Source organism: Haliotis cracherodii, unplaced genomic scaffold (genome assembly GCF_022045235.1).
Source record: "Haliotis cracherodii isolate W230 unplaced genomic scaffold, xgHalCrac1.p SCAF_4, whole genome shotgun sequence".
NCBI classification, from domain to species: domain Eukaryota; kingdom Metazoa; phylum Mollusca; class Gastropoda; order Lepetellida; family Haliotidae; genus Haliotis; species Haliotis cracherodii.
In genome coordinates this window covers 19,202,143-19,218,519 of record NW_027266297.1, presented here as the reverse complement: position 1 = coordinate 19,218,519, position 16,377 = coordinate 19,202,143, and the positions used below count along the sequence as shown (strand labels likewise).

The 16,377-nt window shown below is 41.2% G+C and overlaps 1 protein-coding gene across 1 annotated transcript in view; it reads right to left on the bottom strand.

Annotated features, from left to right (window-relative positions):
• LOC139479837 (nucleolar protein 4-like) overlaps positions 1 to 16,377 on the bottom strand; it is a 122,866-nt gene that overhangs the window by 87,025 nt on the left and 19,464 nt on the right. The window contains exon 2 of the mRNA XM_071262730.1: positions 7,622 to 7,765. Coding sequence (XP_071118831.1) covers positions 7,622 to 7,765 — 144 coding nt within the window. The remainder of the gene's footprint in view (positions 1 to 7,621; positions 7,766 to 16,377) is intronic.

The following is a 16,377-nucleotide window of genomic DNA, read 5'->3' as shown; positions in this document are numbered from 1 at the left end:
CTTTATTGAAAGTCTGATGTTCAGTTCAGACGTGTCTTTCACCCAAACAGTCAATCTATATCAATGCTCAGATCAACGTTCGGCTCAGATTGTGGCGAATGAACTACAGGAAAATGAACAAGGGATTATTATTACCGGAAAAAGATTTTTCACTTATATAAATAAAATTCAATAACATCCAACCCAATGTGACGCTGATTGTGCACCACAGACAATAAAGTTGAAATCCTTCAATTTGGTGTCCGCTTTCGACCTTTCCCAGCTACCTTGAATTATGGTTTGTGTAAGTGTCGAACCTGCCCAAGCCGCGTGTTTGTGTTGTAAGATTTGAACATATATATTTGTGTGTTTCCTGATATAATTCTTTAGTCTTTACAAACAGGAATATGGGGCATAATTAACAGCTAGTTAGAAAGTTGATTATTGTGATAAAAATGTAAAGACGTTCTCCATTATTCCGTTTTGACATTCGAGTAAACTAAACTTTTGTTGTTGTCCTTTGTTAGTTGTTTTTTGTAAGGGCGAAGTAAACTTAATGGTTATACACAGGGAAGTATTTTATAGACACACATTACACAAGAAAAGTCAAAGTCATTACTCGACGAAATACGTACTTTGATTTCTAATAAACACACGAATATTCTAAAACTCTTTCAACAAACGGAAACAACTTCAGTATCAAATTTCTGAAATGAGTAAAATGTCAAAGATTAATTTCCTGTTATAAGTTTCCAGGACAAATAGAAACATGTTCCAAATTCATAGATAGAACAAATAGTTTCCAAGTCGCACAAACCTCGCATGGACGTGTTCATGTAATGGGGAGTGAAACAGCCCTTTGAGGACTCACAAGTGAGTCAGACTTTTCGAAATGATTTCAATTGGTTGATAATTTCAACAAAACATCATCAAAATGCCATTATTTCTGTTCCAATTGTCTTTGACTAAAAATGTATCTCTGTTCCCATTATGACGCTCTGTCAAGGCGTAATCCGAGACCGGATGCTATTTGATTCAAAAAGACTTAGATGTTTAGCTTCTCTTAAATCAGCCTTCTGATTGGACGCCTCAAGTTCCACTTCTTCATGGACTAAATATAAGTTTAAGGGGGGATGGAAAGTGACTTTCACATTGGGAAGCTCCGGCTACTCCTAAACTCCTCTTACAAACTTCACATGCTTAGCGTGGCGTTAGTAGTTTAGCCTTTCCGGAAGGCAAGAGAGAGGTGGATTTCTTGAAAAGAAATGGCTGTTTTCAAGGATGCTTCTTAACTCTTTCAAAAAAACACATGATGAAAATCGATTCAAAGTTAGAAAATCCCTATTAGATATCCCCAACTTCATATTTCTAATGTCGTCCCCTCCTTGATTAAAACCTGGATGCTAAATGATACTGCAATCATACAAATTGTTCAAGATCAAAGCCGAAAGTATAATCACTGCTGAGCTGCTTCAAGAAGACCGGACGCGCACCTCCATCCACTAGTTAAATTGAGCCTTCTCATATCACTGCAAGTGTAAAGCTCAAGTCCAACTACTAATTTCATGGCAATCAGACTGGGACTTGGACCAAAGACAAACTTTAGATCAGCTTATGGGTTGTAATAGGAGCGAAGTCAGCTCGCGGTACCTGGCAGGTGAGAAGAGACCAGGAGAAAGAGGTTGAGGTTTATAGGGCCCTGTAATAAACCCCCGACCACAATTAGACAACGAAAATGAGCTACCCAAGCTTCCCACCTATTCCTCGCCACTGTTGTCAATTCCGCGAGTTTTAGGTCGGCAATTATCGCAAAGCTCCCTGTCCGATATTTTGTTCGTCGATTTGGACCATTTTTCACACCTGCCTCAGACCTGATTAATTGGTGGATTGCAAAAGACCGTTGCCGTCACGCGCTCTAATTAACGTTGTAGTCCAGTGAGCGGTGTAGAAAATTGAGCAGTGAAAGAACCACCGTTTCTAGAAAGAAGATCCATCTTGCATTGCCTTGTGACTTAATGGTCTGAACATGAACAGCACATCAAACTAATTCGTGCTGTGGACTTTTGACAGGATTGTCCGTATTTTAACGATCCACAGCATCTTGCGTTTACAAGAGTTCTTCTCATCAATGGTTTGAGTCAAGAGATCTAGGCACCACCAAACAGTGGGAAAGGTTGATCGGGAAGCCTCAATGATCGCCAAAGGAAATGGCAGAATTGGGAAAAGATACGGGGCCAATACTCTAGAGTGACCCAGGATACTACTTTCAGAAATAATTAGTACTGAAATTGAACCTGAATGGTTATAGTGAATCGTATGCTGCAAGTTTTTAAATCCAAAGCCTTTTCGATTTTCTGCTGTCCTTGGAGTCTCCCATTTCAGAATTACTGGCTTCGTGATCTTCATATGGTTGAACTACAGTTGGTTATATAAGGAATATCTGGGTCGGAACATATGGCAAAACTGATGTTAAACATTGAGGATCGTTTATATTTCTTTAGCAAACGCCGCAAATGCTTAAGTCGTGATACCTTTACGATGATAAATAGTTCCTACATGTCTTGTTCGTAACAGCTTCCTATTTGGTAGTACGTGCCTTGATCAATGCAATGCAGTTATTTGGGACATAAGGTTTCCATGACAGTCGTTTGAATAACTTTCAAATCATTTATAGTATAGATGCGACCGCCTCCATGGTCTAGCGGTAGAGCGTTTGCCGGGAGAGCGGGAGGTCGGGGATTGGATCCCCTGCCGCGTCATACCAATAGATGTTAAAAGATGGTACTTTTGTTACCCTGTCTGGCCCTAGGTATTAAGGGGCTAAAATAAGGACTGATCGGCTCGGAGTCACTATACTGTGACAGATTAACGAGGTTTCGGATTCAGTTTTTTTTGTCGTACCATCAGTATTTTGTTATAATGCTAGTCATGTCTTAAATGTATTCTGTATTTTATTAACGAGGATGTAAGTTGGGTTTTTTCGGTAATATGTTCTCGCACGAAGATACAGCTTACATGTATCCGTGGCCATTTAAGATATACGTTCGAAATACAAGACACTTACAAGTCGACACGTCGCGTCTTCGATACTTTGACTCGAAATTTGTTATAATCTTAAAATAAATTTTAAAAATTCTTTGTCCTACTAAATTGTACTGGCAACCGAATACATTTATTTTAATTATAATATACACATGGTTATTAACCACACCGAGAAAAAACAGAAATAGCTGGCCCGCTTTTTATCCAACAAAACATCAGACATTGTGATGCTTCCTCAATTGAGGGATGAAACCTTGAACTACGTAACCCCACAAAAAAAACAGTCATTGTTCTGCAAACACCACAAGCTACTGCTAGTTCCAAGTACATCGTTGCCAGCCTCCCAGAACAGCAACAACCGGCGACAGCTACGACCACCGTCACCGTGGCCCGCGACATCCTCACCAATACAGCGTATTTCCAACAGCGTTGTTTTCCGCCAAGTCATAGAAACCCCTTAATTACACCGCGCGTCCTAATACACTCTTTAATAGAAGTCCCGCAGCGTGGCGTGCGGAGTGGAGGTAAAACGGGACGCTTGCCTCGGACGAGAAATTATTGGGCGTATCACTTTGACAAAAGACCCGTCTTTCATACAGAGAGAGTCTTCAGATTGGACTTCTAGAACGTATAGATAATAGAATCTTTGTTTGAGCCAAAGACCAAATACATAAGACCTTCGTTGCGTGAGTTTTGTGTCTCTCTCCAAAAGGCCAAAGCTCTGTTTTCGGTGTTCTATCATCTCTGACCTGCGTATAGCTCTGCAGTGGTTTCAAAGTTGGACCAATCTGCCAGTAAATGTCTCTATTTTGCCTTGTTGTTGATGTCCGAGATGCATTGTGTCTTCTACGTAGTATGAATATGAAGATAGAATTACAGGAACTCTTTATTTATTTCTTCATAGCACTATATACTCAAATGAAATTTGCAAGGATTAATCTTCAAAAGTGGGAATTCCAGTAATGTTAATTTCAGGAAATATCTTGCGCGTATATTGGCGAATGCATTCCTATTTCTGTAATAGCATCGTGGGAAACTTTCGAGAAGTAGTTGATTGAATCTTCATTTCTCAAACGGGAAATGCATTACATCAGTGTGTCGCCCCTACACATGCTAACATCTGTGGTAATGCTCTTCTTGAGCTGATGCATATAGGATTAATAACACTTAGCTTCAGTTCATGTGAATATGCTCATGTCATTGAAGGACTGTCAGTGCAGTGTGTACAAAATTTTGTTGATGGATTTGTCATGGATAAAATGTTGTTACATTAGAGATATATTCACGAGGATTTTTATCACGATCTGCAACGTGCTGTCAGATAATTGTCATCATCACTATCACAGTCATCATCATCAACATCATGATCAATATCATCAGGATCATGAATATAATAATACACACAAAAAACGTATGTAGCAGTAGTTGCAGCAGTAGAAGGGGGAGAGTAATATGGGGAGTGGCACAGTAGAAAAAGTAGAGGCAGCAATAGTTTGTTAGTTTATTGGTTGTTTAACGCCTTACTTTGCAATATGGCGGTCTGTTATTAATTGAGTCTGAACCAGATTATCAAGAGATTGACATCAAGGTATAGCAATAGATTGATTACTACTAGTAGCAGTTTGTTTATTTATTGTTTAACGCCAGACTCAGGGAGTATTCCAGTAGTCTTAGTAGTTGTTGTTTGTTGTTTAACGCCGCACTCAGCGATATTGCAGCTGTATGACGGCGGACTGCAAATAACGGAGTCTGGACGAGACACTCTAGTGATTGACATCATGAGCATCGATCTACGCAATTGGTATAGGATCACATGCATCAACTACGTCAGCGAGCCTGACCATCCTCTTTAGACAAGCATAGATGGCTGAAGACTAATTATAACCCGGATCTTTACGGGGGAGTAGTAGTTTAAGCGACGGCAGCCATAGAGGTAGTAGAGATAGCAATAGAGGTAGCAATAGTAGTAGTAGTAGTAGTAGTAGTAGTAGTAGTAGAGGTAGCAACAGTATTATTAGTGGTAGCAATAAAAGTAGTAGAGGTAGCGTTAGAGGTCGCAATAGTAGCAGCAGTAGTAGTAGTAGAGGTAGCAATCGTGGTAGCAGACAAAGCAATAGTTGTAAAAGAGACAGTAATAGTGGCAGTAGAGGTAGTAATAATAATAATAATGATAATAGTAGTAGTAGTTGTAGTAGTAGTAGATGTAGCAATAGTTGTAGTAGAGGTAAAACACTAGAAGTAGCAATAGTTGTAGTAGTAGTAGTAGTAGTAGTAGTAGTAGTAGTAGTAGTAGTAGTAGTAGTAGTAGTAGCAATAGTTGTTGTAGAGGTAGCAATAGTGGTAGTGGAGATAGCAATAGTGATAGCAGAGGTAGCAATAGTTGTCGTAGAGGTAGCAATAGTTGCTGCAGAGATAGAAATAGTAGTAGTAGTAGTAGCAATGGTGGTAGCAGCGGTATAAATAGTAGTAGCAAAAGTGGTAGTAATGGTAGCTATAGTGGTAGTCGCAATAGTGGTAGCAGAGGTAGCAATATTGGTAGTAGCAATAGTCGTCGTGGAGGTAGCAAAAGTGGTAGCAATGGTAGTAGTAGAGGTCGCAAAAGTAGTAGTAGAGGTAGTGATAGTAGTAGTAGTTGAGGTTTTGCTCGGCAGCTTGATGAGGGAAGCCAACATGATGCAGGGTTTAGACGTTTACCACTGTGGTGAATCCCACGGGTATGGAACTGTGCAACCAATTACTGTAATCAGGGCGAATCTAAGATTCGAACCTACGATCCCAGAAACTTGACAAGCGTAAGGGGAGCCACTCTGCACAGCTAATTACGCCACATTTTGAATCTTGCCCCCCGTGGCGGTTTCTGGTGTAATGGTGGAGTAGTACAGCGGCAAGTGTCAGATAAAGATGATAACAGAGTAACTTACTTATCTATAGCTGGAATATTGCTGTGTGCGGCGTTAAACAACAAACCAACCAACAACCACTATGGGATGAATATTATCATCACACAGGATAACTCTACATTACGTTTACACAAATATAATGTGGCAGACAATCCAAGGAAGATTGACATGTCATGTACAAAGGCGATAAGGTGCGGAAATATAATCCACCTAAGTATTTTAACCGGCTAACAAAAATGTCTGGGTCGACAGGACCTGAACTGGATGCCTGCCTGCTACTGGAGCACATCTACCGCAGTCTCTCGTACCAAGCCGGCGGGGGTAGCACTATGTGAACAGATCATTCTGTCTTGATCCACTTTTAAATACCCATATTGTTGTAGCAGCGCCCAGTGCGGAGTTACGACCCTCAGATGCCAGGATCCGCGGAACGTGAGTTCGAATCACAGATTAGGAGCCAGTGTCATCAGGGCTATACGTAAGTCGATTTTCAAAGTGTGAACGTCTACGATGTAAGTATTTAGAACTGACGCTGAATTCCCTTCACTGCAATACAATATACAACTCGTCACCCGAGCATACTTGTCGATAACATATGCCGTTGGCCTTTATTTTTCACATAATCGCTAAAACATCGATAGGTACTGACGCCGTGGGTGATCAATTAAGTTAAACAATAAACATATTTTTTTTAAAGGATGACATTTAATTCATCTTTACGTAAATTATTTTAATTTGTGTTATCAGTAAGCCAGAGTTTCAGCAGAGTTAATTTGCAAAGCTTTAGGGGTGTTTGTATCGGATTTTACAGTAAGTCATCAACTGTGTTCATACAAGTTGTCCAATACTAATTATTTCAAATCTTCATGATTGTATCCATTAGTAAACTGTGGGGCAAAAGAAAGTGTACAACCATGTTTGATAGTGGATAAAACTGAAACAAACAAGAAATGGTTATTGGAAGGTGATGTATTTGATACAGGCAGGTCTTGTTTTGGTCCTTTATTTGCAGTGTTTCGGCGACGGTTTTCAGCCAAGTAAAGTTTTGATGACGTTTGTAATTTTTTGGTCAAATCCAATATTAAGTGCATACTTCTTTTGCCCGGTTGTGTATCAACACGATAGCATCTCCCGTTCTGTTTCCCTTACTGTGTACTCATCTGGTAATGTGCCTACACAGAAGTCTTGGAGTCGGTACCGACAATGGTGTAACTTGTGAAGTTTGCATAACTCCAAATATACCCCCTTAAAGTACAGCAATAATTAACAGTTGCATGTATATTCTCATTGTTTATACCCATATCTGTTTAATTGCATGTTTTAATCCTAGTATATTCCGCAGGTCCATATTGTTCCGATCATGAATGTATTTGGGGCAAAACGCCTTTATACTGAACAAAACTGTCTGTCTATCTCTAATACCTAGGTTTACTGTCGTCACAAGATCAAACTGACCTAACACCTCCTTGTACAGAGGGCGGTGGGGTAGCCTAGTAGTTAAAGTGTTCGCTCGTCATTCTGAATGCCTATTCCAACATAGGTACAGTGTCTGCCCACTCCTTGTACGGATGGTAACATGTAGGGGATATCGCAGTCATACCGAGCTAAATGAACCATTTGTGTTGTCCGTATATATAGTTTAATATCTCAGCGTTCCAAGTGCTCGCCCAGTTTTGCCAACCGGTGATGCGTTTACTCACCGCTCTGTAAGTACGTTTCTGCCCGGCATGCTTCCCCCCTCTGCCGTCCATCTCGACGTGGACACTATAGATGATGTCGAAGAAGTCCTCAACCACCGCGACCTTCTTGTAATCCCGCTCTGCATCACTGCACAGGGGGTCGTTCTGGAACATACAGACAAAGTGTGAGGATAGCTCCGTAGTCTGGGGACGCCAGGACATAGCCTTTAAGACAGTGAAAAAGAAGGAAATTGTAGGAAGGCCTCTGGACTACACAGAAGTGTTCCGTTGGATTACAATGGCAACCATTGCAACAATTGACGTCGAGCGTGTAAGCGTGATAATAAACCTAGATGATGTTTAAAAAAAGTTGAATGTTTACATATTAACACTATTACCAAAACAGCCAGACTTCCTAATATATCACTTTCTAATGTGTTGCATGTAGAGCAAAGGAACACAAAATCAAATTCATTTCTTGTGCATATTTACAAATTGGGCATAATCATAAAGGGATATTAATTGCCTTTTATGAGTGAGTGAGTGCGTGAGTGAGTTAGTGAGTGATAACGTCCGGTTGAACGCTATGTTAGTCATAGCACGTTGCGTCAACCAACTGTAGGAGGAAAGTTTATGACGTGGCAGTTTACCCAAAATGAGCAAGGGTATATTGCTGATAAACCATGCAAAATAATCGCGAACATACAGACACTTTAAGACCCCGTAAGATCACCTTCTATGTTCTATGTTGACTACGGCGTTAAACACCCATGAAGATCCGGGTTAGAATAGGTCTTCAGCAACCCATGCATGCCGTAAACGGAGACTATGCTTGTCGTAAGAGGCGACTAACAGGATCGGGTGGTCAGGCTCGCTGACTTGGTTGATGCATGTCATCGATCCCAATTGCTCGGATCGATTCTCATGATATCGATCACTGGATTGTCTGGTCCAAACTCTATTATTTACAGACCGCCGTCATATATCTGAATATTGCTGTGTGCGGCGTTAAACAACACACAAACCAACCAACCAAATAAACAAACAAACAAACAAACAACGCCGTTAAACAATAGCTGAAGTACGAAGATTAAGGAAAACACTCAATGAGCAAGGAGCACTGATTGGCGGTGTCGTACAACAAACACAATTTCATACTTTTTTATGCAAAGTGTGTGAGTGGTGGGTGCTACCGGTAGAGCAGGACATGCTTACCCTTTTCGCGAACACCTGGTGTCATCACCGATTTTCTGTTACCCTTTCATAAACTTTTCCCCGTTATTTTACCCAAAAGAATCTGTTTCGTCGGATGATCGAGACTGGCTATTCTCTGGCGTTAACGCTTTGTATTTATGTACAATGTAACATTATTAATATCTTAGTTATTCTTAGTTATTATATAGTTTAATATGCAGAAAGTTATATTTTCCACAATTTATCTAGACACATCCTGATGTTACGCAACTGGATCAATCAAATAGTCGGCTACACTTATGCTTCCCGGTATTTGTTCTGAAGAAAAAATATTCAAACATGTGAATAATAAACTTTGGATATGGAGAATGGATATCGATGGTCCCGTGTTATTCGTTATATCCGCCATTGACTTGATTGTTAGTAAAGATGGAACGCTGATAGGGATGTGTAGGTCATCTTCTGCACGTCCGATCGACTGACAGAGTCCATGGACATAGAAGTTGTATACCCCTTCACAATGTACGTGTGGATTCCGTTTGCTTGACGTGGGATCCCCGCTAGCCCTTGCTTGACCTGAGATCCCCGCTAGCCCTTTCTTGGCGTGAGATCAGATCCCCGCTGGCCCTTGCTTGACGTAAGATCCCCGCTGGCTCTTTCTTGACGTGAGATCAGATCCCCGCTAACCCTTGCTTGACGTAAGATCCCCGCTGGCCCTTTCTTGGCATGAGTTCACATGCCAACTATCCCTTGCTTGACGTAAGAGTTCACATGCCAACTATCCCTGCTTGCCCGTGCTTGATCTGAGATTCCCGCTAACCTTGCTTGACCTGAGATTCCCGCTAGCTGTTGCCTGACGTGAGATCCACGCTAGCCCTTGCTTGACGTGAGATCCCTGCTAGCCCTTGATTGACATGAGATCCCCGCTAGATGTTGCTTGACTTGACGTAAGATCCCCGCTAGCCCTTGCTTGACGTAAGATCCCCGCTAACCCTTGCTGAATGTGAGATCCGACTACGGAGGATTGGGTGAACAGACGGGTTCGTCATCCCCGATGGTATCGATCGTTGATCATGCGACTAGTCACCGGTTTGTCGGTGTTTGCTGAGTTTTGCTGACTGTGCAGATTCCAATACACCCGATTCAACTTCAGCGATTTCCATACCCTGCGCCAACATCGCTTAATTTTAACCACAGATTATCTCACAACCGTGTACAAGTAAAGTTTTAAAATTTGAAAACTTGAATTTTCTTTCCTATCATCGGCGTACAATATTCTCCACTGAATTATTAACTCAGCTGCATAATATTTCAAAGGACACGAAATCCTGTTCCTCTCTACCTTCCTACACGAACCTCACTCGCCATCTTTCTAAGATTCCAATAATGGATTGTGCTATAGAATAAACAGAGCTGACTGCGTCTTCTGAACATCAACAGCATAAAAACGCCCTTAAGATATTTCATAGTCTGATTTCATCCTGAGGTAATGTAACCTGGAACGGCCACAGAGCCTCTATTTGGCTTTCAGGACATATCTAATGCCCCATTTAAAAAACAAATGTCATTAGACGCAAATGAATTCATTTTAGATATGTGCAGTCTCTGAGATCATAATGACGCATGTTGGAGTCCAATGATCTGACGTGAAAGGCGAGGTGTCGCCTTACAATAAGTCCACCTGTGTTGCGTTCTGTTTACCTGTACAGCTGTTCCCAGAAGATGTTCTTATCCAACAATGTGTGGTCGTTCGTTCGCCACACCATATTGCCAAGTCGGCTATTTCCCGAAATATCACATTACAAAGAGTGTAATATCGTAAAGGGATTAATATCTGTTGCTTGAAACTGTGTTAACAAATCGGTCTGGCTCAAGAAGACCGACAGAAATAATTTACCTTTGGTTTGTACAGCAGAGGGTTCTGCAACGCTGTAGTTAGTTTGTTTTTTTAACGCCGCATGCAGCAATATTCCAGCTTTATAACAGCGGTCTGTAAATAATCGAGTCTGGACCAGACAATCCAGTGATTGACATCATGAGCATCGATCCACCCAAATGGCAAACAATGACATGCATCAACCAAGTCAGCGAGCCTGAACACCCGATCCCGCTAGTCGCCTCCTACGACAGCATAGTCGCCTTTTACGGCAAGCATGCGTTGCGGAAGACCTATTCTACCCCGGATCTTCACGGGTTTGCAACGCTGTAGGATTAATGACCATATGATGTTCAATTAAACATTAGTGCTTTTGTGTTGTAAGAGTTTGTTTGTTTGTTTGTTTAACGCCGCACTCACAAATATTCTGTACATAATCGAGTCTGAACCAGACAACCAACTGATGTACAACTGAAATGAGTTTCATTTTGTTATTTTCTATCCTGTTAAATTATGAAAAGATATTCACTCAAAGGTTATTGCGCAATATTATTTTCATTCCTTTGATTAGCATGTCTTAAAAATGTAAATTTATTTATTTACAGAGCCCTCGATGTGAGGCAACAACTCCTACCTAAACAGGATACATGAATGTTTAGTATCATGAAATGAAAAGCGCTTTAGTCAGTGAAAATGTATGATAATGAATGACACCCCGAAACAACCACGCAGCTAAATGCTGTATCTAATGTTATTCTTGCATATAGCCAGCCGCATCATGTACAGAAAAAAATGAAATTGAATTGAACCGTCATGCAAATTCTTCATAATCATTGTTTTTTATATAAAAAAAGGATTGCTATTTAGACCTGTACCCCATGTTTCCGTGTTTGCTTCAGGTGAACAATCGACTCGTCTTTTCATGAACATCTAGTATCACGGCTATTTCATTGTGGTCCATGGACACATGAATGATGTAATGAGAATCGCAGAATGGACACAGCAGAGATTTCTTGTTATTATGGAGGTCTGGTGGGGTTTAGAAGACATGATCATTCCGTGTAAAGATACACCGTTAAGATACACCGTTAAGATACACCGTTTTGATACACCGTTAAGATACACCGTTATGTTACAGCGTTACAGCGATATGTTGTAGCCTAAAATTACCCCCGACTTCGAGCAAAACTATCAAATTCATTTCAAATAAAAAATGAATATCGCTGCTTTTAACTGGTGAATCTGCGTGGTTGAGCATAGCAATATCAAGACGGGATATAAAGCGTACCTTATCTAGTCTTGATAATGCACAAAAACAACAGGATGGCATTCAATTCCCGTCTACACATTTTACTGTTTACCGTTTGATTCGTTTTTCACCTGTATTGATTTAAGATATGCTCACTCCTCACTGACATTCTTGGTGTCATGCAGCCCTGGGTGTAGGTCACCAAGCACTGTCCAACAGGTGAACACCTGGTGTCATGAAGGTCAGTGGTTGTGGGCAACACGTACTTTCATGTGTGGCCACCTGGTCCATTGGACATGGGTCAGTACTTCCCCATACGAGAACACCTGGTGCCATGATGGTCCATTGGACATGGGTAAGTATTTCCCCATACGAGAACACCTGGTGCCATGATGGTCCATTGGGCATGGGTAAGTATTTCCTCATACGAGAACACCTGGTGTCACGCTGGTCCATTGGACATGGGTAAGTATTTTCCCATACGGGAACACCTGGTGTCACGCTGGTCCATTGGACATGGGTCAGTATTTCCCCATACGATAACACCTGGTACCGTGATGGTCCATTGGACATGGGTAAGTATTTCCCCATACGATAACACCTGGTACCGTGATGGTCCATTGGACATGGGTAAGTATTTCCCCATACGATAACACCTGGTTCCGTGATGGTCCATTGGATATGGGTAAGTATTTCCTCATACGAGAACACCTGGTGCCATGGCAGTCCATTGGGCATGGGTAAGTACTTCCTCATATGAGAACACCTGGTGTCACGCTGGTCCATTGGACATGGGTAAGTACTTCCTCATACGAGAACACCTGGTGTCACGCTGGTCCATTGGACATGGGTAAGTACTTCCTCATACGAGAACACCTGGTGCCATGATGGTCCATTGGACATGGGTCAGTACTTCCCCATACTAGAACACCTGGTGCCATGATGGTCCCTGTTCGGATAACTAAGTACTGCTCTATACACGAACACCAGGTTTCATAGTGTTCCACAGATACCTAGGGCTTTGGATAAATGAATTTCATACTTATGATATGTAAGTTGATGTGTGATATTTAGTCTTGATTTGTTGTTGAATTTGCGATTCCATTCATTGTTGGACAGCGTTTCTCTAGAAAGTACACTTATTATAGTGGTGCATCCAATTACAAACAACTCCAAGACACACCTCCATGTCACGCATCATTTCCACGCTGCAAGACAGATGCGTACAACTACTCTGAGGTTTAAACCTTTAATTGACTTTAGTCATATACCAATTCTTTTCACCACAAGATGACATCAAATACAAGATCTACAAGAACCCAGGTAAAATCACTTACATACATGCCCCTGAAATTCATGTGATCTTCTGCTAGTTGTATCACCCGAGTAGGTTTAAGCAAATCGCAGCGAGTCTCATCTTTGAATCCAGCAATGCTACGGCGTTCACTGCCGAAACCTAACACCCTGCCGACCACAGACAGTGACAGTTAGGCCTGTGATAAAGCGAATCCAGCAAGGGATATTATTACTCCTTAATTTCCAGCCGCAATGGATCACCTTTAGTTTTTATGTAACTAGCTCATCTTTCATACAAGGATCGGAACAGGGAAATATGCATGATACTGCAATACAATGCCTTTGGTAACTTCGAAACGACAATCTTGGACCCATTTTTTGTGTGAAAATTATAAAACGTTTTCTCGACTGTGCGCTACAATCTCAGCTTGTCTTCAAAGCAGTTGTTTTTTAAAGGTCTCGTCCGGATATCCTTTCCTCCTTGAACTTGATCGTGTCCGGATTTTTTGGCTCGGCGTTAATGGCGGACACGAAGAAACGGCTTGGAATTTAGTAGTGATATGATCCCAAAGCAATAAGTTGAAAATTTAATGAGCGCTAAGTTACTTCCAGCGTCAGGATCAAGACAAAATCCAAGTAAAACCCCGCAAGAGATAATTTATTAGATTAGATATTGTTGTTTTTGCAATGAGACATATGATAGTAAACTTTGAGGTAGAGAACTGAAAACGCCAACCGGCAAAACCGCTATAAAATGACATCCCTCGAGCGGATTAGCAGTACGTTATATTATACGTTACCTCTGAAAATTGAATATGTACTAATTTGATGTTCCATTCGGAAGAAAATTTAATTCGTCAAAAAAATACAAAAATTACTTTTATCACGGAATATCAATATTTACTTGCAATATATCCTGATGGAGACGAATAAGGGAACAGTGAAGGCTATAGTGAAATACGCTTTACTGTCCGTACATAGGCAATAGCGCGCAATAGAAAACAGGTCAGAATCAAATGTTGAGATGCGTTTGTGTGCACTGTTTCCAGCGCGTATTCGGAGAACAGGGCTGGAAAACCATGATAGCATATGATTTTACAGTGTCATAAACTAAGTGTTCCCTTATCATTTCCATCGGTACATTAGCCGCAGCCTTGTCAGAGTCAAGTCCTCTCCAAGACACGTCTTAACGACATTAGGTCGCCGTTTTATTGCAGTTTCGGGATGACTATCAAAATGTGACATTTCTGCGAACATTGCCGATTGCAAAGCGTATACGAGTTGTGTAGGTGGTGGGATGTCATTGTAACTGAAGTATTATTGGTTGAAGGAGTCGCATGTTCACATTACGTATCACGATTCTTTGAAATGGTTTTAATCTCATACTTCACAATGTCATAGAACAGAACACCTTCGTGTTTGATGCGCACTGATGATGCCAATGACAGTAATATGCGAACGGTTACAGCGAAACAGTGTTGTCACAACCTTGAGAATTTGACGCCATGCTGCTAGACTATCCCCTGTCCGTCAGTGTAATTCGTCAATGAGTTGACTGTCAACTTAAAGCAGTGACACCAGATGCCCATGGATAACTCTGATATCTTTATATGTGATGACCATCTAAATAGGAATAGGATTGTGTTCATTTTCCCATGTGTTATTGTCAATCAAACAGGCAAGTCAGTTCGAGACGTGATGATTACATTGGTTGTGTAATATATCGGAGTTTGAATGAGTTAGTGAGTGAGATTCGGTTTCACGCCGCTTTTAGCAATATTCTAGCAATATCACGGCGGGGGACACCAGAAATGAGCTTCACACATGGTAATATGTTGGGATTCAACCAGAGACTTCGACGTGATGAGCGAACGCTTAACCTTTGGTATGTAGAACAGACAATAGAACACAGGAGAAGAATCTCAGACTTTGGGAATGATGAACAAACTGGACATTTCAGAGCAATGCTAAGGAAGTCTGTAGATATCGAGTAACTTTAATTGTGGATATAATTCGACCGGGAAATACCCATCATGTATATATCGACAGTCCAACTCAAAGCCCTTACAAAATATCCAGTGCCCCGCATTTCAGATTCCGTTTAACTTAAAGAAGTATTTGAGACGACGCTAAAAATTCAATTGAGCTGACTCTTATTTCAGTGTTAGTTATCTCACGAATTAGGAAAATTTATTGTACTTCCAGTAATTCAAAGTAGCCGTCCAAATGGACTGTATTTCTTGTGTTATTATGCATTCCGCACGTAATGAAGACCGTTGAGCAATATACTGTATGGAAATAAGCCTGGTCTCGCGGTTTTCTCGCCTGGCCTGCCAGCTACCTCATTACGGCTTCATTAGCGAGGAACGGCGGGCAACTAGTCGGGGCAGACCGTGATAGAAGCACGTTTACATCGTTCAGGGCACGTGCACAGAAACCAGTCAAACACCACAGTTATTCGGTGTTGGTAATGTCTCATATGCAATTCTTTCACATGGCAGGACAAGGCTTCCTGGCACGATGGCCATTTTTCAGACTTCAAATGAAAGGCAAATATTAGCGCTGTTCCTCTTTAGTGAATCATTGAAGCACCGTTTAGCTCCTTGGTCGTGCCTTTCAGTCCGGATCATCTTCTACCCGGTGTTCAATGGTGACGACAAAGTGAGAAGACCTAGAATTTGGTGACTTGAAAGACAGAGGAGAAGACTGGGAAAGTCTCAATAGAAGCATTTGCTGCGGGTTCACAGGGAACGGAGCATATGAGACGATGATAAAATGGCCGAAGCCGCACAGTTTGCCAGGATTGTATGGGTTGAACAAATGTGAAGAAGGGGAGGTCACTCATCAAGGTCACCGTGTTGACCTTGACAAATCAGTGGGTTCATGGAACAAGTCTTCCTTTTCACTCATTTGGCCAGCGTAGGGTATGCATTCTGGTTTATTTACCTTGTTCAGTATTTGAGTTGTAGCATTAAATGTTGATTGAAATATTAACCAGCTTAAAGGTGCCGACGACGCAATATTACTCACATATTGGACGCACAATCTAAATAAAAAAAATCATAATCATAAAAACCGATGTAATTAACAACCACCGATTTCGTGCCCCAAAAGCTTCTTGTTTTGCAAATGTCCCTATTATGTGTCAGAAAATGTAATAAT